This window comes from Oncorhynchus gorbuscha, unplaced genomic scaffold (genome assembly GCF_021184085.1).
Source record: "Oncorhynchus gorbuscha isolate QuinsamMale2020 ecotype Even-year unplaced genomic scaffold, OgorEven_v1.0 Un_scaffold_877, whole genome shotgun sequence".
Taxonomy (NCBI): domain Eukaryota; kingdom Metazoa; phylum Chordata; class Actinopteri; order Salmoniformes; family Salmonidae; genus Oncorhynchus; species Oncorhynchus gorbuscha.
In genome coordinates, this window is record NW_025745859.1 from 99885 (window position 1) to 124176 (window position 24292).

General features: G+C 47.1%; 1 protein-coding gene across 2 annotated transcripts in view; it reads right to left on the reverse strand.

Moving 5' to 3' along the window:
- Positions 1-23703, reverse strand: part of zgc:172136 (uncharacterized protein LOC566376 homolog) — a 32256-nt gene extending 8553 nt beyond the window's left edge. Inside the window, exons 1-9 of one of the 2 annotated variants that reach the window (XM_046335935.1) lie at positions 23512-23703; positions 13841-14722; positions 12799-12889; positions 5461-5540; positions 3378-3454; positions 3084-3162; positions 2860-2976; positions 1375-1530; positions 149-214 (exon numbers count right to left, since the gene is read on the reverse strand). In XM_046335935.1, the coding sequence (XP_046191891.1) occupies positions 149-214; positions 1375-1530; positions 2860-2976; positions 3084-3162; positions 3378-3454; positions 5461-5540; positions 12799-12889; positions 13841-13921 (747 nt within the window). In that variant the 5' untranslated portion in view covers positions 13922-14722; positions 23512-23703. The remainder of the gene's footprint in view (positions 1-148; positions 215-1374; positions 1531-2859; positions 2977-3083; positions 3163-3377; positions 3455-5460; positions 5541-12798; positions 12890-13840; positions 14723-23511) is intronic. The other variant, XM_046335936.1, reaches the window with a different exon arrangement.
- Between the last annotated feature and the right edge of the window lie 589 nt (positions 23704-24292).

A 24292-nucleotide genomic window follows, 5' to 3' on the forward strand; every position in this document is an offset into this window, starting at 1 on the left:
CCCACACACACACACATGACAGATGGGACACATATCCTCAAACACAGCAACATTAACCCCCCCACACACACACACACACACACACACATTGACAGATGGGACACATATCCTCAAACACAGCAACATTAACCCCCCCACACACACACACCTGATAAAGCTGCATTCCTCTGAGGGTCAAACCCAGCAGAGCTGTTCCTCTCTCTTCTTTCTTGTCCTGAGAGACAGAAGGATTGAAGAAGGAGAATGAAGGATGAGGTGTCAGTCAAGCATCTGAGCCCCCCAAGATAACAAGATAACAGGCAATCCCACAGCCATATATCCCCAACCCACAGCCATATATCCCCAACCCACAGCCATATATCCCCAACCCACAGCCATATATCCCCAACCCACAGCCATATATCCCCAACCCACAGCCATATATCCCCAACCCACAGCCATATAACCCCAACCCACAGCCATATAACCCCAACCCACAGCCATATAACCCCAACCCACAGCCATATAACCCCAACCCACAGCCATATATCCCCAACCCACAGCCATATATCCCCAACCCACAGCCATATATCCCCAACCCACAGCCATATATCCCCAACCCACAGCCATATATCCCCAACCCACAGCCATATAACCCCAACCCACAGCCATATAACCCCAACCCACAGCCATATATCCCCAACCCACAGCCATATATCCCCAACCCACAGCCATATATCCCCAACCCACAGCCATATAACCCCAACCCACAGCCATATAACCCCAACCCACAGCCATATATCCCCAACCCACAGCCATATATCCCCAACCCACAGCCATATAACCCACAGCCATATAACCCCAACCCACAGCCATATATCCCCAACCCACAGCCATATATCCCCAACCCACAGCCATATAACCCCAACCCACAGCCATATAACCCCAACCCACAGCCATATAACCCCAACCCACAGCCATATAACCCCAACCCACAGCCATATAACCCACAGCCATATAACCCACAGCCATATAACCCCAACCCACAGCCTAACCCCTCCACTGGGAACATTTGATGAATCCCAAATGTAACAATTCAAATATCTCTGTTTAGACGTCTGTCTGCAGTGGCTTTGTGCCATACATGTTGAAACTCCATATCTCTGTTTACACGTCTGTCTGTCCTTGCTTCACCCTAAAAAAATGTGGGCTGTAGACAAGGATTATCCAGTACAGCAAGAAGAGGATATACCTCCCTCCTGAGTCTGGTTCGTCTCTAGGTATCTTCCTTTTTGGAAAATGTTCCTGGCCACTGAGCTCCTGTCTCTGTTTGGTCTTTGGGGTCTTAAGACATTTGAATGATTGCTTCACTCTGTTATGAGATCGCTGACTGACCTTCTGTAGTCTGTAGAAGGTGATGGGGACGTCCTCGAGACGACAGGCCTCTTTGATGAAGTGGAGTACCGCATCACGTGGCGTCATGCCCCATAGCTCCTTGTGTACCTTGGGACCGTGACAGAGCAGGTAGTCCACCCCACGCTTCGCCACGATCTGAAGATGGAGAGAGAAAACAACGCACATTGGTTCAATATTACTGTTGAACAGCGGTCTACAACCTGTTCTATCGTGAGAGCTACTTTTTTTTAAACAACATTGTAAGCTACTCTTTTTTTCTAGCTTTCAAATAGGCACATTCTTCTCCTCTCCTCTTCCCTGCAACTCTTCCCAGGGTCCGTGATGTGCAAGAGATGTTTTTCTGCCAATATACCTCGTAAAATAATGGTTCATAAAATTATATTTAATATTTTCAAGAATTTGGTTCTCTCCCGTTTTAGAAGAAAGTTCTTTGTTTCTGGCCATTTTGAGCCTGTAATCGAACCCAAAAAATGCTGATGCTCCAGATACTCAACTAGTCTAAAAAAGGACAGTTTTCTTGCTTCTTTAAATCAACAACAGTTTTCAGCTGTGCTAACATAATTGCAAAAGGGTTTTCTAATGATCAATTAGCCTTTTAAAATGATAAACTTGGATTAGCTAACACAACGTGCCATTGGAACAGGAGTGATGGTTACTGATAATGGGCCTCTGTACAGCCCCAATAGTCATTTACAACATTAACAATGTCTACACTGTATTTCTGATCAATTTGATGTTATTTTAAATGAACAAAAACATTTGCTTTTCTTTCAAAAACAAGGACATTTCTAAGTGACCCCAAACTTTAGAACGTTCGTGTAGATCTGTCAGGTAAGCCAACAAGACAGTGATTATGAGCATCTCTTACTTGCTACATACTGAGTTTTCACCAAACAGACAGATGGGGGCAATATTGCTGGAAATTAATTGGCAGATATTGTGTTACGTTTGGCTTTTCAAACCAATAGTATCTAACCAGGGATGGGATCATGTCAAAGTGGCTTTGATTGGATAGTAGCCAGGAGCTTTATGTTTACGACAGTTTGCATGGAACACGTGAAAAAGCACATTACTTTGAGAATTGATTGGCGAGCTGCTCCCAGGTGGGCTGCACACTACTGGCAGCTTGCCAGCAGCGGTGGAGAAAGTACACAATTGTCCTACTTGAGTAAAAGTAAAGATACACTAATAGAAAATGACTCAAGTAAAAGTGAGTCACCAAGTAAAATACTACTTGAGTAAAAGTCTTTGGTTTTAAAAATAATTAAGTATGAAAAGTAAATTATACGAATCATTTCAAATTCCTTATATTAAGCAAAACTGACTTGTTGAGAGCGAGAGAGAGCACATTCAGACAATATCGCTGTAGAACCATTTACTGAGAATGGCTGTGGCCACATGTAAGAAACTGTACGGTATCTCATCACGTAGACTTCCCCAGGCCCCACACACTCTCACACTTACCCAGGGAGGGAAGTACTCTTTGGGTTGGAAGTAACGGGTGCCTCCCTGGTTCTTCCCAGGAAGGGGATGGTCCTCCAGGTCAGCTTGAAGAGCATACCCAGCCAGCTGGAAGTACACCTGGAAAATGGGATTTCATTGTGTTATTGTGTAGTTTTTGAATGTTTGATTGTCATACGATGAAGAAATCTAAAATAAAATGTTTGAAAGAAAGAACACAAGTACACCTCCTCCTGCTGACGACACTCTGAACGCAACACCCTCTCCCTCAGGTCAGAGAAGTACAGACGCCTCGCCTTCCGCTCACTGGGGGAGAGTTAGAGAGGGGCAGGGTCACTAGATGTAATAACAACGGAGTTGGAGGAGGTAAAGGGACTTCATGAGATACAGAGCTGGGTATATTAAATCCACATTTTTGGAGGGAGACCTCGAGTGCATTGTTATTCGGTTCCAGCAATGGGTCTGAAGTATGATGGTATGTTTGGAGTATTAGGAAATAAGCATGTTGTTTGGAGCCTCACCAGATGAGCCTGCCGTTCTCCACATAGTACTGCACCTTGAGGCAGAGTACCAGGGGGAGGGATCTCTTCTGTAACCCCTGAGGAAACAACACAACCATGGTGAGATACCACACCCCACAACCATGGTGATACCACACCCCACAACCATGGCGAGATACCACACCCCACAACCATGGTGAAACACCCCACAACCATGGTGAAACACCCCACAACCATGGTGAGATACCACACCCCACAACCATGGTGAGATACCACACCCCACAACCATGGTGAAACACCCCACAACCATGGTGAGATACCACACCCCACAACCATGGTGAGATACCACACCCCACAACCATGGTGAAACACCCCACAACCATGGTGAGATACCCCACAACCATGGTGAGATACCACACCCCACAACCATGGTGAGATACATGGTGAGATACCACACCCCACAACCATGGTGAGATACCACACCCCACAACCATGGTGAGATACCACACCCCACAACCATGGTGAGATACCACAACAACCATGGTGAGATACCACACCCCACAACCATGGTGAGATACCACACCCCACAACCATGGTGAGATACCACACACAACCATGGTGAGATACCACACCCCACAACCATGGTGAGATACCACACCCCACAACCATGGTGAGATACCACACCCCACAACCATGGTGAGATACCACACCCCACAACCATGGTGAGATACCACACCCCACAACCATGGTGAGATACCACACCCCACAACCATGGTGAGATACCACACCCACAACCATGGTGAGATACCACACCCCACAACCATGGTGAGATACCACACCCCACAACCATGGTGAGATACCACACCCCACAACCATGGTGAGATACCACACCCCACAACCATGGTGAGATACCACACCCCACAACCATGGTGAGATACCACACCCCACAACCATGGTGAAACACCCCACAACCATGGTGAGATACCACCCCACAACCCCACAACCATGGTGAGATACCCCACCCCACAACCATGGTGAGATACCCCACCCCACAACCATGGTGAGATACCCCACCCCACAACCATGGTGAGATACCCCACCCCACAACCATGGTGAGATACCCCACCCCACAACCATGGTGAGATACCCCACAACCATGGTGAGATACCCCACCCCACAACCATGGTGAGATACCCCACCCCCCACAACCATGGTGAGATACCCCACCCCACAACCATGGTGAGATACCCCACCCCACAACCATGGTGAAACACCACACCCCACAACCATGGTGAAACACCACTCCCCACAACCATGGTGAAACACCACTCCCCACAACCATGGTGAAACACCACTCCCCACAACCATGGTGAAACACCCCACCCCACAACCATGGTGAAACACCACTCCCCACAACCATGGTGAAACACCACTCCCCACAACCATGGTGAAACACCACTCCCCACAACCATGGTGAAACACCACACAACCATGGTGAAACACCACTCCCCACAACCATGGTGAAACACCACATAACCATGGTGAAACACCCCATAACCATGGTGAAACACCCCATAACCATGGTGAAACACCCCATAACCATGGTGAAACACCCCATAACCATGGTGAAACACCCCATAACCATGGTGAAACACCCCATAACCATGGTGAAACACCCCATAACCATGGTGAAACACCCCATAACCATGGGGAAACACCCCATAACCATGGTGAAACACCCCATAACCATGGTGAAACACCACATAACCATGGTGAAACACCACATAACCATGGTGAAACACCACATAACCATGGTGAAACACCACATAACCATGGTGAAACAACACAGTGCTGGTGCTGGACATCTTTATAATAGAAGTCGGGACACAACACAACCATGGGTGAACGCATGGGCCTGGTAATACAATGTAAAGGCATAGCATGAACTATGTGTCATGTTAAGAACAATACACAGCTAGACACTATGTAGGGCAGTGGGCTGCAGTGAGCTGGTTGGTTAACGAGGGAGGTGTGTGTTCTGAGACACAAATAAAACCATCTATGTTAGAATACATCACTAAGTAGATTATTGGAGCACTCTTACCTTCCCTGAATCTTGCTTCCATTCCTTAGGGAAATACTTGGTCAGCTTATCTTCCATGTCCAGAAAGATGTGCTCATTGTCTGAGGTAAAACAGGAAACAGGACACCCACAGTCAAACAAAAGAATAATTAACTCATGCGTAAAACTGCCGAAGAATGACATTAATTAGAGTAAAGAAAGAAAGACACTTGTTCCTCCATTTGTGTGGTCAATGCAACCAGCAGGCAAACAGAACAACTGTTGTGTTGACAGCTATGCTAATACGCCTGTTGACAGCTATGCTGATGCTAATATTCCTGTTTGCTTATAGGCTCTGCTAGCATACCGGCTCAGGAAGAAAGTAACACTATTGACTGTTGGCTCGCTAGGCCTGCAGAGTAAACCGGACTACAAAAACCAAGAACATTTATGAACCGCTTATGTCCTTCTTATGAATGCATTATGTATGCTTAGGAATGTGTTATGAATGCTTAGGAATGTGTTATGAATGCTTAGGAATGTGTTATGAATGCTTAGGAATGTGTTATGTATGCTTAGGAATGTGTTATGAATGCTTAGGAATGTGTTATGAATGCTTAGGAATGTGTTATGAATGCTTAGGAATGTGTTATGAATGCTTAGGAATGTGTTATGAATGCTTAGGAATGTGTTATGAATGCTTAGGAATGTGTTATGAATGCTTAGGAATGTGTTATGAATGCTTAGGAATGTGTTATGTGTTAGGAATGTGTTATGATGCTTAGGAATGTGTTATGAATGCTTAGGAATGTGTTATGAATGCTTAGGAATGTGTTATGAATGCTTAGGAATGTGTTATGAATGCTTAGGAATGTGTTATGAATGCTTAGGAATGTGTTATGAATGCTTAGGAATGTGTTATGAATGCTTAGGAATGTGTTATGAAGTACTTATTCACGTACCCTTCAAATGGAGTGTTAAAAATGAATCATCTTGTAAGTTTAATCCTCATTCTAATAGCTCTTTGTTCTTAAGGAAGACAAACAAAACTAAATCATGAAGTTGATCTCCTATCATCACAAATTATCTCAATGTGTTTTCTTTCAACAGTTGGGCTGATAAGATGGTTGCAGCTGTGAGGAAAGTGATGGGGGGGGGGGGGGGTTGTATCAATGTGTTAGATCAAATATCCACTGGGGTTATATCAGCCTGTCTCTAGTACACCCCTGCTCCAACCTAACATGTTCCACTGGGGTTATATCATCCTGTCTCTAGTACACCCCTGCTCCAACCTAACATGTTCCACTGGGTGGGGTTATATCATCCTGTCTCTGGTACACCCCTGCTCCAACCTAACATGTTCCACTGGGGTTATATCATCCTGTCTCTAGTACACCCCTGCTCCAACCTAACATGTTCCACTGGGGTTATATCATCCTGTCTCTAGTACACCCCTGCTCCAACCTAACATGTTCCACTGGGGTTATTCCATCCTGTCTCTAGTACACCCCTGCTCCAACCTAACATGTTCCACTGGGGTTATATCATCCTGTCTCTAGTACACCCCTGCTCCAACCTAACATGTTCCACTGGGGTTATCATCCTGTCTCTAGTACACCCCTGCTCCAACCTAACATGTTCCACTGGGGTTATATCATCCTGTCTCTAGTACACCCCTGCTCCAACCTAACATGTTCCACTGGGGTTATATCATCCTGTCTCTAGTACACCCCTGCTCCAACCTAACATGTTCCACTGGGGTTATCATCCTGTCTCTAGGACACCCCTGCTCCAACCTAACATGTTCCACTGGGGTTATATCATCCTGTCTCTAGTACACCCCTGCTCCAACCTAACATGTTCCACTGGGGTTATATCATCCTGTCTCTGGGACACCCCTGCTCCAACCTAACATGTTCCACTGGGGTTATATCATCCTGTCTCTAGTACACCCCTGCTCCAACCTAACATGTTCCACTGGGGTTATATCATCCTGTCTCTAGTACACCCCTGCTCCAACCTAACATGTTCCACTGGGGTTATATCATCCTGTCTCTAGTACACCCCTGCTCCAACCTAACATGTTCCACTGGGGTTATATCATCCTGTCTCTAGTACACCCCTGCTCCAACCTAACATGTTCCACTGGGGTTATATCATCCTGTCTCTAGTACACCCCTGCTCCAACCTAACATGTTCCACTGGGGTTATATCATCCTGTCTCTAGTACACCCCTGCTCCAACCTAACATGTTCCACTGGGGTTATATCATCCTGTCTCTGGGACACCCCTGCTCCAACCTAACATGTTCCACTGGGGTTATATCATCCTGTCTCTAGTACACCCCTGCTCCAACCTAACATGTTCCACTGGGGTTATCATCCTGTCTCTAGGACACCCCTGCTCCAACCTAACATGTTCCACTGGGGTTATATCATCCTGTCTCTAGTACACCCCTGCTCCAACCTAACATGTTCCACTGGGGTTATATCATCCTGTCTCTAGTACACCCCTGCTCCAACCTAACATGTTCCACTGGGGTTATATCATCCTGTCTCTAGTCCCCTGCTCCAACCTCATGTTCCACTGTTACATCCTGCTCCAACCTAACATGTTCCACTGGGGTTATATCATCCTGTCTCTAGTACACCCCTGCTCCAACCTAACATGTTCCACTGGGGTTATATCATCCTGTCTCTAGTACACCCCTGCTCCAACCTAACATGTTCCACTGGGGTTATATCATCCTGTCTCTAGTACACCCCTGCTCCAACCTAACATGTTCCACTGGGGTTATATCATCCTGTCTCTAGTACACCCCTGCTCCAACCTAACATGTTCCACTGGGGTTATATCATCCTGTCCCTAGTACACCCCTGCTCCAACCTAACATGTTCCACTGGGGTTATATCAGCCTGTCTCTAGTACACCCCTGCTCCAACCTAACATGTTCCACTGGGGTTATATCATCCTGTCTCTAGTACACCCCTGCTCCAACCTAACATGTTCCACTGGGGTTATATCATCCTGTCTCTAGTACACCCCTGCTCCAACCTAACATGTTCCACTGGGGTTATATCATCCTGTCTCTAGTACACCCCTGCTCCAACCTAACATGTTCCACTGGGGTTATATCATCCTGTCTCTGGGACACCCCTGCTCCAACCTAACATGTTCCACTGGGGTTATATCATCCTGTCTCTGGGACACCCCTGCTCCAACCTAACATGTTCCACTGGGGTTATCATCCTGTCTCTAGTACACCCCTGCTCCAACCTAACATGTTCCACTGGGGTTATATCATCCTGTCTCTGGGACACCCCTGCTCCAACGTAACATGTTCCACTGGGGTTATATCATCCTGTCTCTGGGACACCCCTGCTCCAACCTAACATGTTCCACTGGGGTTATATCATCCTGTCTCTAGTACACCCCTGCTCCAAACTAACATGTTCCACTGGGGTTATCATCCTGTCTCTAGTACACCCCTGCTCCAACCTAACATGTTCCACTGGGGTTATATCATCCTGTCTCCAACCTAACATGTTCCACTGGGGTTATATCATCCCCTGGACACCCCTCCAACCTAACATGTTCCACTGGGGTTATATCATCCTGTCTCTGGGACACCCCTGCTCCAACCTAACATGTTCCACTGGGGTTATATCATCCTGTCTCTGGGACACCCCTGCTCCAACCTAACATGTTCCACTGGGGTTATATCATCCTGTCTCTAGTACACCCCTGCTCCAACCTAACATGTTCCACTGGGGTTATATCATCCTGTCTCTAGTACACCCCTGCTCCAACCTAACATGTTCCACTGGGGTTATATCATCCTGTCTCTAGTACACCCCTGCTCCAAACTAACATGTTCCACTGGGGTTATCATCCTGTCTCTAGTACACCCCTGCTCCAACCTAACATGTTCCACTGGGGTTATATCATCCTGTCTCTGGGACACCCCTGCTCCAACCTAACATGTTCCACTGGGGTTATATCATCCTGTCTCTGGGACACCCCTGCTCCAACCTAACATGTTCCACTGGGGTTATATCATCCTGTCTCTGGGACACCCCTGCTCCAACCTAACATGTTCCACTGGGGTTATATCATCCTGTCTCTAGTACACCTCCAACCTAACATGTTCCACTCATCAACCTAACAACATGTTCCACTGGGGTTATATCATCCTGTCTCTAGTACACCCCTGCTCCAACCTAACATGTTCCACTGGGGTTATATCATCCTGTCTCTAGTACACCCCTGCTCCAACCTAACATGTTCCACTGGGGTTATATCATCCTGTCTCTGGGACACCCCTGCTCCAACCTAACATGTTCCACTGGGGTTATATCATCCTGTCTCTGGGACACCCCTGCTCCAACCTAACATGTTCCACTGGGGTTATATCATCCTGTCTCTGGGACACCCCTGCTCCAACCTAACATGTTCCATTACATCCATCTTATTCACTTCTGTCTTCACCTCATCCATAATGCCTATATTTTTTTATACGATAAGAATTTCATTTCGGGCTCATCTCTTTCTGACCTCACCACATTCAGGCCACATGACTCACTCACTCCTCCATCCATCCATCTTTCTGTTCATTAAAATCACCATCTCATTCTCTGACTCACCATCTCAATCACCATCTCAATCACCATCTCAATCACCATCTCATTCTCTGAGTTTCTTTCACCTCTGCTCTCCTCCCTTTCACTGGTTTTGTTTTAACGAGACTCCCTGGCCAGTCACCACTCCTCCCCCCTACCTCTTCTTCTTCTTCACCCGCCCTTATCCTCCCTTTATCTCCATCTATCCCTCCCTCCATCCCGCCCTCCAGTGAAGAGGTGGAATGCAGAGCCACATTCCTGGCTTAATGAAGTTAATATTGTTGGAATCGCGGGCAGACCCAGACCAGAGAGGTGGAAGGCCCCCACACACCACCGCAGGCACTCACACAAAAACAAAAGAGCTCTTGTTCAAGAGGTGAGCCACACAAGATTACCAAGAGGTGAGCCACACAAGATTACCAAGAGGTGAGCCACACAAGATTACCAAGAGGTGAGCCACACAAGATTACCAAGACATTTCAACAAGGCAGAACAAAGAGAGGAAGACAGAAAACAGGAAGGAGAGTGAAAAAGAAAGAGACTGACAAAACATTTGAATTGAACTTGTCCAAAGGTCAAAGAAGATTAGACGTCTCAGCAATGCAGAAACACACACCAACATTCCCTTCTGATCTCATTCTGCCGTTACCCCGTTTCTGGCAACTAACCCAGTTGTTCAGTTCTATTATGTAAACAGACGGCTAGTAGAAGGACTCAAGGACTGGGGTGTTTGTGACTGTGTTGTCTGTGGTGTGTAATGTGTGTGTACTACAGAGTGTGTGTAATGTGTGTGTGCTACAGTGTGTGTGTACTACAGTGTAGTGTGTGTGTATGTGTGTGTGGGTGTACTACAGTGTAGTGTGTGTGTGTACTACAGTGTAGTGTGTGTGTGTACTACAGTGTAGTGTGTGTGTACTACAGTGTGCGTGTATGGGTGTACTACAGTGTGTATAGGTGTACTACAGTGTGTATAGGTGTACTACAGTGTGTATAGGTGTACTACAGTGTGTGTGTGTGTGTGTGTGTGTGTGTGTGTGTGTGTGTGTGTGTGTGTGTGTGTGTGTGTATGGTGTGTACTACAGTGTGTGTGTGTATGTGTGTACTACAGTGTGTGTACTACAGTGTGTGTGTATGTGTACTACAGTGTGTGTGTGTGTGTGTGTGTGTGTGTGTGTGTGTGTGTGTGTGTGTGTGTGTGTGTGTGTGTGTGTGTGTGTGTGTGTGTGTGTGTGTGTGTGTGTGTGTGTGTGTGTGTGTGTGTGTGTGTGTGTGTGTGTGTGTACTACAGTGTAGTGTGTGTACTACAGTGTGCATGTGTGCGTGTGTGTACTACAGTGTGCGTGTGCGTGTGTGTACTACAGTGTGCGTGTGCGTGTACTACTGTGTGCATGTGTGTGTGTGTGTGCGTGTGCATGTACTACTGTGTGCATGTGTGTGTGTGTGCATGTGCATGTACTACAGTGTGCGTGTACTACAGTGTGCGTGTGTACCACAGTGTGCGTGTGTGTACTACAGTTTGCACGTGTGTGTGTGTACTACAGTTGGCGCGTGTGTGTGTACTACAGTTGGCGCGTGTGTGTGTGTGTGTGTGTGTGTGTGTGTACTACAGTTTGCGCGTGTGTGTGTGTGTTACAGTTGGCGCGTGTGTGTGTGTGTGTACTACAGTTGGCGCGTGTGTGTACTACAGTTGGCGCGTGTGTGTGTGTGTGTGTGCGTGTGTGTGTGTACTACAGTTGGCGCGTGTGTGTGTGTACTACAGTTTGCGCGTGTGTGTGTGTACTACAGTTTGCGCGCGTGTGTGTGTGTGTACTACAGTTTGCGCGCGCGTGTGTGTGTACTACAGTGTGTGCGTGTGTGTGTGTGTGTGTGTACAACAGTGTGTGCGTGTGTACTACAGTTTGCGCGTGTGTGTGTGTGTACTACAGTGTGTGCGCGTGTGTGTGTGTGTGTACTACAGTGTGTGCGCGTGTGTGTGTGTGTACTACAGTGTGCGCGTGTGTGTGTGTACTACAGTGTGCGCGTGTGTGTGTGTGTGTGTGTGTACTACAGTGTGCGCGTGTGTGTGTGTGTGTGTGTGTACTACAGTGTGCGCGTGTGTGTGTGTGTGTGTACTACAGTGTGTGCGTGTGTGTGTGTGTGTACTACAGTGTGCGCGTGTGTGTGTGTGTGTGTGTACTACAGTGTGCGCGTGTGTGTGTGTGTGTGTACTACAGTGTGCGCGTGTGTGTGTGTGTGTGTGTGTACTACAGTGTGCGTGTGTACTACAGTGTGCTTGTGTAAGGTGCGGTTGGGCAGGGTAAGGGGTGCGTGGTTGGGCAGGGTAAGGGGTGCGTGGTTGGGCAGGGTAAGGGGTGCGTGGTTGGGCAGGGTAAGGGGTGCGTGGTTGGGCAGGGTAAGGGGTGCGTGGTTGGGCAGGGTAAGGGGTGCGTGGTTGGGCAGGGTAAGGGGTGCGTGGTTGGGCAGGGTAAGGGGTGCGTGGTTGGGCAGGGTAAGGGGTGCGTGGTTGGGCAGGGTAAGGGGCGATTGGGCAGGGTAAGGGGTGTATGGTTGGGCAGGGTAGGTCTCAGAGGCCTGGGTCCACATTCATAAAGCGTCTCAGGAGGAGTGCTGATCTAGGATCAGCCCCCCCCTGTCCATATAATCTAATTTACTATGATGTACAATGTAAACTGACCTCAGAACATCACTCCTACTATGAGACACTTTATGAATGTGTCCTGGGTTAGGGCTGGTTTTGGCCTGTGTAGAAGATACAACTTACCCTTCACCACTGTCAGGCCAAAGAAGTGCAGCTCTTTTATTCCAAGGAGCTCAGACACCTGATTGAACACATCCTGCCCTGTGGACTTGACCTGAGAGAGAGTGAGGAGAGAGAAGACTGTTATAAGCAGGGTGACTAACAGGCTGACTGTTATAAACAGGGTGACTAACAGGCTGACTGTTATAAACAGGGTGACTAACAGGCTGACTGTTATAAACAGGGGCTGACTGTTATAAACAGGCTGACTAAAACAGGGTGACTAACAGGCTGACTGTTATAAACAGGGTGACTAACAGGCTGACTGTTATAAACAGGGTGACTAACAGGCTGACTGTTATAAACAGGGTGACTGACTGTTATAAACAGGGCTGACTGTTATAAACAGTGACTAACAGGCTGACTGTTATAAACAGGGTGACTAACAGGCTGACTGTTATAAACAGGGTGACTAACAGGCTGACTGTTATAAACAGGGTGACTAACAGGCTGACTGTTATAAACAGGGTGACTAACAGGCTGACTGTTATAAACAGGGTGACTAACAGGCTGACTGTTATAAACAGGGTGACTAACAGGCTGACTGTTATAAACAGGGTGACTAACAGGCTGACTGTTATAAACAGGGTGACTAACAGGCTGACTGTTATAAACAGGGTGACTAACAGGCTGACTGTTATAAACAGGGTGACTAACAGGCTGACTGTTATAAACAGGGTGACTAACAGGCTGACTGTTATAAACAGGGTGACTAACAGGCTGACTGTTATAAACAGGGTGACTAACAGGCTGACTGTTATAAACAGGGTGACTAACAGGCTGACTGTTATAAACAGGGTAACACAGAAAAAGTGAAGTGACCTCCCAGACATGGATCTCATGTACAACTCCATACATTTTATATTACGGGACTAGAAATACTCTTGATACATTACTGGCCCAGGACTAAAACCTTCCATTGAAAAGCCGTCCATTGAAACCCCCCTGGCTGACTCATGGAATACCTACAGAATCAACAGGAGGAGTCATAATGGGACATGCTCACCCCCACAGTGATGTCCAGCTGTTCTTTATTAGGGAGCAGAACACACAGGGTTCTCTCCTGTTTGGTGGTGGAGACAGACATGGTGTCTGCAATAAATATCCTCTCCGGTCACTCCTTCAGTTTAAACCCTCTTCAGTCTCTTCTCTCGCTTCTCTCCAATGATCTCCCCACTCCTTCAGTTTAAACCCTCTTCAGTCTCTCTCTCTCTCTTCTCTCCAATGATCTCCCCACTCCTTCAGTTTAAACAGTCTTCAGTCTCTCTCTCTCTTCTCTCCAATGATCTCCCCACTCCTTCAGTTTAAACAGTCTTCAGTCTCTCTCTCTCTTCTCTCCAATGATCTCCCCACTCCTTCAGTTTAAACCCTCTTCAGTCTCTCTCTCTCTTCTCTCCAATGATCTCCTCACTCCTTCAGTTTAAACCCTCTTCAGTCTCTCTCTCTCTCTTCTCTCCAATGATCTCCCCACTCCTTCAGTTTAAACCCTCTTCAGTCTCTCTCTCTTCTCTCCAATGATCTCCCCACTCCTTCAGTTTAGACCCTCTTCAGTCTCTCTCTCTCTCTCTCTTCTCCCCAATGATCTCCCCACTCCTTCAGTTCAGACCCTCTTCAGTCTCTCTCTCTCTCTCTTCTCTCCAATGATCTCCCCACTCCTTCAGTTTAGACCCTCTTCAGTCTCTCGCTCTCTCTTCTCTCCAATGATCTCCCCACTCCTTCAGTTTAGACCCTCTTCAGTCTCTCTCTCTCTCTTCTCTCCAATGATCTCCCCACTCCTTCAGTTTAGACCCTCTTCAGTCTCTCTCTCTCTCTCTTCTCTCCAATGATCTCCCCACTCCTTCACTTCTTCTTTCTGGTTAGGGGGAATGTGTTGTTCATTTTCTGCTGTCTAAAAAGACAAATAGAGACAGAGACATTTTTGAGTCATAAAAGCTTTAAAGACGTTGTAGATGTAACACCAGGCATAACATAGCAATAACAGAGAATATCATGGTTATAACAGTGCATTATAACAGTGCATAGCATGGTTATTAACACACAAAGCATTAAACATTGAACACAGAGTAGCGCTAAAGAAAACAGATTTATTATTTCCTTTTTCAACAGGATCACATTTTGGGCTCCTGAGTGACGCAGTGGCCTAAGGCACTGCCTCTAAGTGCTAGAAGCGTCTCTACAGACCCTGGTTCGATTCCAGGCTGTATCACAACCGGCTGGGATTGGTATTTCCATAGGGCGACCCACAATTGGCCCAGCGTCGTCCGGGTTAGGCCGTCATTGTAAATAATAATTTGTTCTTAACTGACTTGCCTAGTTAAATAAAGGTTATATAAATATACATATAGAAAGTGTTTGATCCCTTTCAGACATCAGTCTGACCACAAAGGCCACTTGTATTTCCATCTACTTTGTTGTTGATATTTTGTGGGATTGACTCACAAAGGTATTCACTCAATCAGTCTAAAAAGAAAAGGCCAATCCGCTATCCGGACAAGAATAAACAGCATGGTGAGACTGGTGCATTCCTCCTCCATTACCATTATATGGTCAAGTCCACACGGCTGGCTCTCTGGGCCCTGGCTCTCTGGGCCCTGGCTCTCTGGGCCCTGGCTCTCTGGGCCCTGGCTCTCTGGGCCCTGGCTCTCTGGGCCCTGGCTCTCTGGGCCCTGGCTCTCTGGGCCCTGGCTCTCTGGGCCCTGGCTCTCTGGGCCCTGGCTCTCTGGGCCCTGGCTCTCTGGGCCCTGGCTCTCTGGGCCCTGGCTCCCTGGGCCCTGGCTCCCTGGGCCCTGGCTCCCTGGGCTCCCTGCTCCCTGGCTCCCTGCTCCCTGGGTCCCTGCTCTCTGGTCCCTGCTCTCTGGTCCCTGCTCTCTGGTCCCTGCTCTCTGGTCCCTGCTCTCTGGTCCCTGCTCTCTGGTCCCTGCTCTCTGGTCCCTGCTCTCTGGTCCCTGCTCTCTGGTCCCTGCCTGATGGAGCTATCAACTGGAACGGGCCTGAAGAGAGTCTTGGTGCCTGGAGCCGGCCGTGTAGTTAAGGAAACCGGCCTCAGCAGCCGGTCGTGTAGTTAAGGAAGCCAGCCTCAGCAGCTGGTTGTGTAGTTAAAGTAGCCGGCCACAGCAGCTGGTTGTGTAGTTAAAGCAGCCGGCCACAGCAGCTGGTTGGATGCCTAGGCCTACGTCATACTATTCAATCCCAGTCCCACTGTTCTTCTATAGCCTATACTAAACCATATCTACAGCCCCTCAATCTGCCTTCCATTCATTCATGTCAATCCCTTTTGATAAGCACACACAAATACGAAAGGAGTGAAAATTCCCATGTGAAACCACACAGGCCCTTTCCTCCCCAGGTCTGGCCCAGAGCCGGACTCTGCAGGGCTCACATCATTAATCTGATTCATTGATTTGGCGAGATCAGGCTCTTTGTTAATCAGCGGTGGATTGTACCAGTCAGGGATTTGGGTCGGTCGGGGGCAGAGGGGCAACCCCAAAACACGGCCTCCCCAGTGATAATGTTCTGTTGCCAAGATGCTCGAGGAAAGGCAAATGAAACCTGAAAACATTTTACAGCTGTTCACAGAAAAGTGGCTACTAAACTAACAATCCAAAAAAAAAACTTCCTCTGTGATCCTGAAAGGGCAAGCCTCTGCTGTGGTCTGTTCTGTTCAAACATGATGAAACACGTTACCCACCTCCTACATTTAGAAAAGTGTCTGGATGTCAAACCCACACCCGTCATGACATGATTAAACATGTTTTATATGTGCATCACACCTGTTATGATATTCACTCTGTTATTATTCCCACTAACTGACACGCCCATGGGGACATGAGATTTTGATCAGACTTCAAGTAGTATTGGTTCCATTCTGCCAGTCTAACGTACCTGAAGTATTTGAAAGAAAACACGAGGTACTTTACTAGGTGTGTTTACGTCCAAGGAGGAGGAACAATAAAACCAGTCCTTTATAAACGTTATTGCTCTTAATCACCCCCAAGAATTAAAGTCCAATCTGAAGGTGTGTGTGTGTAAGAGATAACTCCTGAGAGGTACTCTGTACAGCATGTTCAAACAAAGTCTCACACCTGCCACTCAGAAGAACAGCACACAACACGCAGCAAAGCCAAACCTGAAAAGCCAGCCTTGTTCTGAGACATTTGACTGTGAAGTCATACTATCCCCAGGGCCCAGGCAAACCTCTCTACGGTCCTAGGCTATACAGGAACCTGTGTTCAGGAAGCCCCCAGGCAAACCTCTCTACGGTCCTAGGCTATACAGGAACCTGTGTTCAGGAAGCCCCCAGGCAAACCTCTCTACGGTCCTAGGCTATACAGGAACCTGTGTTCAGGAAGCCCCCAGGCAAACCTCTCTACGGTCCTAGGCTATACAGGAACCTGTGTTCAGGAAGCCCCCAGGCAAACCTCTCTACGGTCCTAGGCTATACAGGAACCTGTGTTCAGGAAGCCCCCAGGCAAACCTCTCTACGGTCCTAGGCTATACAGGAACCTGTGTTCAGGAAGCCCCCAGGCAAACCTCTCTACGGTCCTAGGCTATACAGGAACCTGTGTTCAGGAAGCCCCCAGGCAAACCTCTCTACGGTCCTAGGCAGGAACCTGTGTTCAGGAAGCCCCCAGGCAACCTGTCCTAGTTCAGGAACCTGTGTTCCCCCAGGCAAACCTCTCTACGGTCCTAGGCTATACAGGAACCTGTGTTCAGGAAGCCCCCAGGCAAACCTCTCTACGGTCCTAGGCTATACAGGAACCTGTGTTCAGGAAGCCCCCAGGCAAACCTCTCTACGGTCCTAGGCTATACAGGAACCTGTGTTCAGGAAGCCCCCAGGCAAACCTCTCTACGGTCCTAGGCTATACAGGAACCTGTGTTCAGGAAGCCCCCAGGCAAACCTCTCTACGGTCCTAGGCTATACAGGAACCTGTGTTCAGGAAGCCCCCAGGCAAACCTCTCTACGGTCCTAGGCTATACAGGAACCTGTGTTCAGGAAGCCCCCAGGCAAACCTCTCTACGGTCCTAGGCTATACAGGAACCTGTGTTCAGGAAGCCCCCAGGCAAACCTCTCTACGGTCCTAGGCTATACAGGAACCTGTGTTCAGGAAGCCCCCAGGCAAACCTCTCTACGGTCCCCAGGCAAAACCTCTCTACGGTCCTAGGCTATACAGGAACCTGTGTTCAGGAAGCCCCCAGGCAAACCTCTCTACGGTCCTAGGCTATACAGGAACCTGTGTTCAGGAAGCCCCCAGGCAAACCTCTCTACGGTCCTAGGCTAGGAACCTGTGTTCAGGAAGCCCCCAGGCAAACCTCTCTACGGTCCTAGGCTATACAGGAACCTGTGTTCAGGAAGCCCCCAGGCAAACCTCTCTACGGTCCTAGGCTATACAGGAACCTGTGTTCAGGAAGCCCCCAGGCAAACCTCTCTACGGTCCTAGGCTATACAGGAACCTGTGTTCAGGAAGCCCCCAGGCAAACCTCTCTACGGTCCTAGGCTATACAGGAACCTGTGTTCAGGAAGCCCCCAGGCAAACCTCTCTACGGTCCTAGGCTATACAGGAACCTGTGTTCAGGAAGCCCCCAGGCCCCCAGGTCCTAGGCTAAACCTCCTGTGTTCAGGAAGCCCCCAGGCAAACCTCTCTAGGCTATACAGGAACCTGTGTTCAGGAAGCCCCCAGGCAAACCTCTCTACGGTCCTAGGCTATACAGGAACCTGTGTTCAGGAAGCCTCCAGGCAAACCTCTCTACGGTCCTAGGCTATACAGGAACCTGTGTTCAGGAAGCCTCCACTACTGTGTGAACATCCCTCGTTTGGAACTTCCTTGTGATTTTTTTCGTTGCCATTTTGCTTCTAGTTGTTTTGAATAATCATGTCCTGCCTAAACTTTTCAAAGGCCAGTTTTCATCTCTCTGTAAACCCCTGATGAAGGTGATGTCCACAGGCCAAAACATTGGTGTGAAAACCATTCGATTGTGTGGAGCCTCCAAGCATCCGAGAGAATGCTGTGTCTCAACCGGTGCCGGGCACAACAAACACCTAAGACAATGTCAGATAGGGTCTAAGCTACAACATACGTGAAAACGAGACATCTGAGAGGATCTAAAAACGATCTGCCTCTTATTCATCGGAGATGATCTTAACCACATTTTTTTATAATCAAATAGTTTGTTTGTAAGCCTTCAATTGATATCAAACTCAACCGTTTATCCTTTTCATTGTAGTTTTGGATGTCTCATGGTAGGGCGGGGTATGCATCTCCTGAATGTTTCCGGCACTTTCTGACCACTTCTACCACGGGTAAACCTGTTTGGAAGGATTTTTTTCAAATCTAAAAAGGAGTGTCGTCAAAAAGTGAGTGAATTCATATGGAATGACCCAGTAACAAAAGGTCTGAAAAGCCAATGACAGACACAAGAGCACACCTTCAGAGACAGTAGATGACCATCTTACTCTGCAAAACAGTGTGGCAGAGGTGAGTTGAAAAGCCTGACTGGCGTTGAGTACAGCGTTGGTTTTACAAGGCGTCCAGGAATGTGAGTTGTGCATAAGACAAAACGGGAGTTAATTCCTTAGACTAGACAGTTCAATCCTTCCTCACAGTTTCTGTTGACAAAGGGAACTTTGGCCCAATGGTTTTGAATAGATGAGTAGATGAAAGATGCAACGAATGGAATGTGGCGATTCCTTGCACCTGAGTCCTTGCATTCATAGCGCTGTCCATGCATTGTTGAGTGGTTACATTTCTCCAGCCCCATCCCACAGCTGTACCAAAAAAGTGGTGGTGGAATCCCAGATTTCCCCTTCAAAATGTGGAGCAGTAAGATTGGAACTGACTGGTGTCAAGAAGACTTAAAGTAGATACGACATAGTGTGTCTGATAGGCTTGACAACACACAAAGTATTCATACCCCTTGTCTTATTCCACATGTTGTTGTGTTACAGCCTGAATTCAAAATGGATTAAATCTAATGTTTTCCCCTCACAATACCCTATAATAAAAATGAAATACAGAAATATCTCATTTAAGTCAATACTTTGTAAGAGCAACTTTGGGGGCAATTACAGCTGAGTCTTTTGGGGGTATGTCTCTACAAGCTTGGCACAAGTATCGAAGAGATTTCTAAGTTCATTTCTTTGCCACATTTTCTGCAGTTTTCCTTTAGTGCCTTATTGACTGATGTTGAGCACATTTAGGTTAGTATTAGAATTGTATTGTGAAGTAACTACAATGTTGTTGATCCATCTTCAGTTCTCATATCACAACCATTAAAACTGTAACTGTTTTAAATCCCCATTGGCCTCATAGTGAAAACCCTGAGCAGTTTCCTTCCTCTCCCGCAACTGAGTTAGGAAGGACTGTATCTTTGTAGTGACTGGGTGTATTGATACACCATCCAAAGTGTAATGAATAACTTCACCATGTTCAAAGGGATATTCAATGTCATCTATCAGTAGGTGCCCTTCTTTGTGAGGCATTGGAAAACCTCCCTGGTCTTTGTGGTTGAATCTGTGCTTGAAATTCACTACTCGATTCAGGGACCTTACAGATAATTGTATGTGTGGGTTACCAAGATCCTTTTAAGCACTATAATTGAACAATGAATGAGTGCATGCAACTTATTATGAGATTTCTTAAGAACGTTTTTACTCCTGAACGTATTTAGGTTTGCCAGAACAAGGGTTGAATACGTATTGACTCAAGACATTTCAGCTTCTCATTTTGTATTGTTTTCTAAATTTTTATACAAATACAATTTTACTTTGACATTATGGGATATTGTGTGTAAATCAGTGACACAAAATCGAATTAGAATATTCAGGCTGTAACACAACAAATATGTAAAAAGTAAAGGGGTGTGAATACATCCTGAAGGCTCTGTACCCCCCACCTAGTCTTATCACTTAATATCCCCATCAAGTATCAATCAGAACAGTTACAGTCAGAGCCAGTTTAAGTATGAGCCTCATCTAACACTCACAAACAAGTCTGCAGACAGGGCAGGCTGACGTGTGAAATGACCTCACTCGTCCTCCCCTCCGACATCCCCTTAGTCAAACCAGAGTGACCTCACTCGTCCTCCCCTCCGACACCCCCTTAGTCAAACCAGAGTGACCTCACTCGTCCTCCCCTCCGACACCCCCTTAGTCTAACCAGAGTGACCTCACTCGTCCTCCCCTCCGACACCCCCTTAGTCTAACCAGAGTGACCTCACTCGTCCTCCCCTCCGACACCCCCTTAGTCTAACCAGAGTGACCTCACTCGTCCTCCCCTCCGACACCCCCTTAGTCTAACCAGAGTGACCTCACTCGTCCTCCCCTCCGACATCCCCTTAGTCAAACCAGAGTGACCTCACTCGTCCTCCCCCGACACCCCCTTAGTCAAACCCCCCTTAGTCAAACCAGAGTGACCTCACTCGTCCTCCCCTCCGACACCCCCTTAGTCTAACCAGAGTGACCTCACTCGTCCTCCCCTCCGACATCCCCTTAGTCTAACCAGAGTGACCTCACTCGTCCTCCCCTCCGACATCCCCTTAGTCTAACCAGAGTGACCTCACTCGTCCTCCCCTCCGACACCCCCTTAGTCTAAACAGAGTGACCTCACTTAGTCTAAACGTCCTCCCCTCCGACACCCCCTTAGTCTAACCAGAGTGACCTCACTCCGACACCCCTCCTCCCCTCCGACACCCCCCCCCTTAGTCTAACCAGAGTGACCTCACTCTCCGTCCTCCCCTCCGACACCCCCTTAGTCTAACCAGAGTGACCTCACCCGTCCTCCTCCCCTCGACACCCCCTTAGTCTAACCAGAGTGACCTCACCCGTCCTCCCCTCCGACATCCCCTTAGTCTAACCAGAGTGACCTCACTCGTCCTCCCCTCCGACATCCCCTTAGTCTAACCAGAGTGACCTCACCCGTCCTCCCCTCCGACATCCCCTTAGTCAAACCAGAGTGACCTCACTCGTCCTCCCCTCCGACATCCCCTTAGTCTAACCAGAGTGACCTCACTCGTCCTCCCCTCCGACATCCCCTTAGTCTAACCAGAGTGACCTCACTCGTCCTCCCCTCCGACACCCCCTTAGTCTAACCAGAGTGACCTCACTCGTCCTCCCCTCCGGCACCCCCTTAGTCTAACCAGAGTGACCTCAGAATTGGCATCCAGACCTAGTTTCAACTACTATTTGAAATGGTATAAATAATGTAGTTTTTTTGCTTTACCCTGTATGGGATGCTAGGTGGGCGGGGTTCACACTTCACTTTAACACTATTCTCTCAGTTCCATTGCAACAGGTTCAATCAAGCACAGCTAAGGTATTTGAACGAATTAAAATAGTATTTGAAGCTATGTTTTCCTCAGACCTGGCATCACATGAGAGCAGTCAGCCCAGACATCTGCAGGGCCTTAAATCCCCTTCAAGACTATTATAACCCCTTGTTCTTAGCACACTCTTAATGTGCAAAAACAATACTGCACCACCAGACCGCTGCACTCTACATGCCACTTGCATCTCAAATGGCACCCTATTCCCTACTTAATGCACTACATTAGACCAAGGACCATAGGGCTCTGGCCAAAATTAGTGCACTATATAGGGAATAGGGTGCCATTTGATGTGCACTTTGGACTACTGAACTGTAGTTTTCAAGCCCTTTAAGGTGCAAAGAGCTGCCAACGGACTGCTCTGTTGAACACTTTGAACAGTGAAGTGAACACTTCAGTGTACCGGTAGAATCTCGATGAGGGGACTGGGGAAGCACACACACACACACCCCAGACCGAAACACCTCATAACCATCCAGCATTCCAATCTCATATGAGCAAGGCATCCATTTCATGGTGCAGAGACTAGAAACCTTTGATAGAAACATTGAGAGTGATCCAACACTAAAAGCTGTGGGTTTCCAGGGAATGAGAGTAACATTCAATTACTACACAAGGAGCAGAGAGAGAGGGTCAGAGAGAGAGGGTCAGAGAGAGGGTCAGAGAGAGACAGACTGAGAGAAAGAGAGTTTCAGAGTGAGGGACAGAGTTAGGGAGAAATATGTATGGAAGGCTGAGGACGTGGAAACGTGGATATTTTCTGTGGAGGCTTGGGGTAACAATCTTTGTTTTTTTTAGAACTAATCATGCAGAAAGCAAAACAGAGAGCTTGAACACTAACAGCCCTCTGTAATATAGTGTACAACACTTCTTCAGAACACAGACAACGGTTTGAGAGGAAGGTGTCATTGAAGGAACATGGGAGTTTAGAGAAACATTTCATAAAGCATCTCCAAGTAGCCTCGGAGCAAGAGGCTATGAGCGCAGCTGCTTACAAAATAATCAAATTCATACTTTCCTTTCTGAATGCAAATGTACATCCAACCTAGTTAAAAGTGTGATGTGATGTAATTCAATTAGAGAATGATCATAATGATATCACATCGGAGCAGGTGTATGCTTATCAAAATGTATTCGATTCATAAAAATGTATTTATTAGGCAACGTTAGAGCATACTAAGTAGCCTACAAACTAAATAGTATCCGAAATAATGCAATACTGTATTGAATGAATAATGGAGACGTTAAACGCATCATGAACACACATAAACAAAAACATTAACGCGGAATAGAAGAGCAACACGCTTGCTTGCATGTTATGCCAATCTCCGCCCTAAATAGTTGAAAAGTAACACTTACCGACAGATGAAACCAGCAAACACCTGAATATCTTAAACAAAACGAGGTTGTTGAGGTTGTCCAGACATAGAAATGAGACAAATTATCCCTAAAATAACAGAACGTAGTTTGAGAGTTCTGGAGGACAGTGAAAAAGTAACAACATTGGCGTGATGTTGAAAAACTTTCAAGATGCTCCTCTGCTGAGCCAGACGCTGCAGCCTGGACTAGACCAACTGCAATGAGTCGAAGGGGTGTTTTAGCATAGTTTAGTATGACATTTCGTCTTCTAACTGAGAACTATATTGTCTATATTTTGCAATTAATAGAACGAATTCGTATTTACAATGACGGCCTATATACTTGTAACAATGTACTTTCCCACACTGACATAACGTCCATGTTAATCAACTAGGTTTGATATTCAATATTAGAATCAAATCCAACTTTATTTGTCACATGCGCCGAATACAACAACCGTGAAATGCTTACTTACAAGCCCTTAAACCAACAGTGCCGTTCAAGAAGAGTTAAGAAAATATTTAACAAATAAACTAAAGTAAAAAATAATATAAAGTAACACAATAAAACAACAAAAACGAGGCTATATACAGGGAGATACAGGTTAGTTGAGGTCATTTGTACATGTAGGTAGGGGTGAAGTGACTATGCATATTACAATTACATTTGTGTTTGGTTCAATAGGTGAGTTGAGTGTGAAACCAGGATATCCCAAAGTACACTCGCTATAATTTATTGGCCACGTTTTTATTGCATGGTAACCTGGATGGTTCAGCATGAT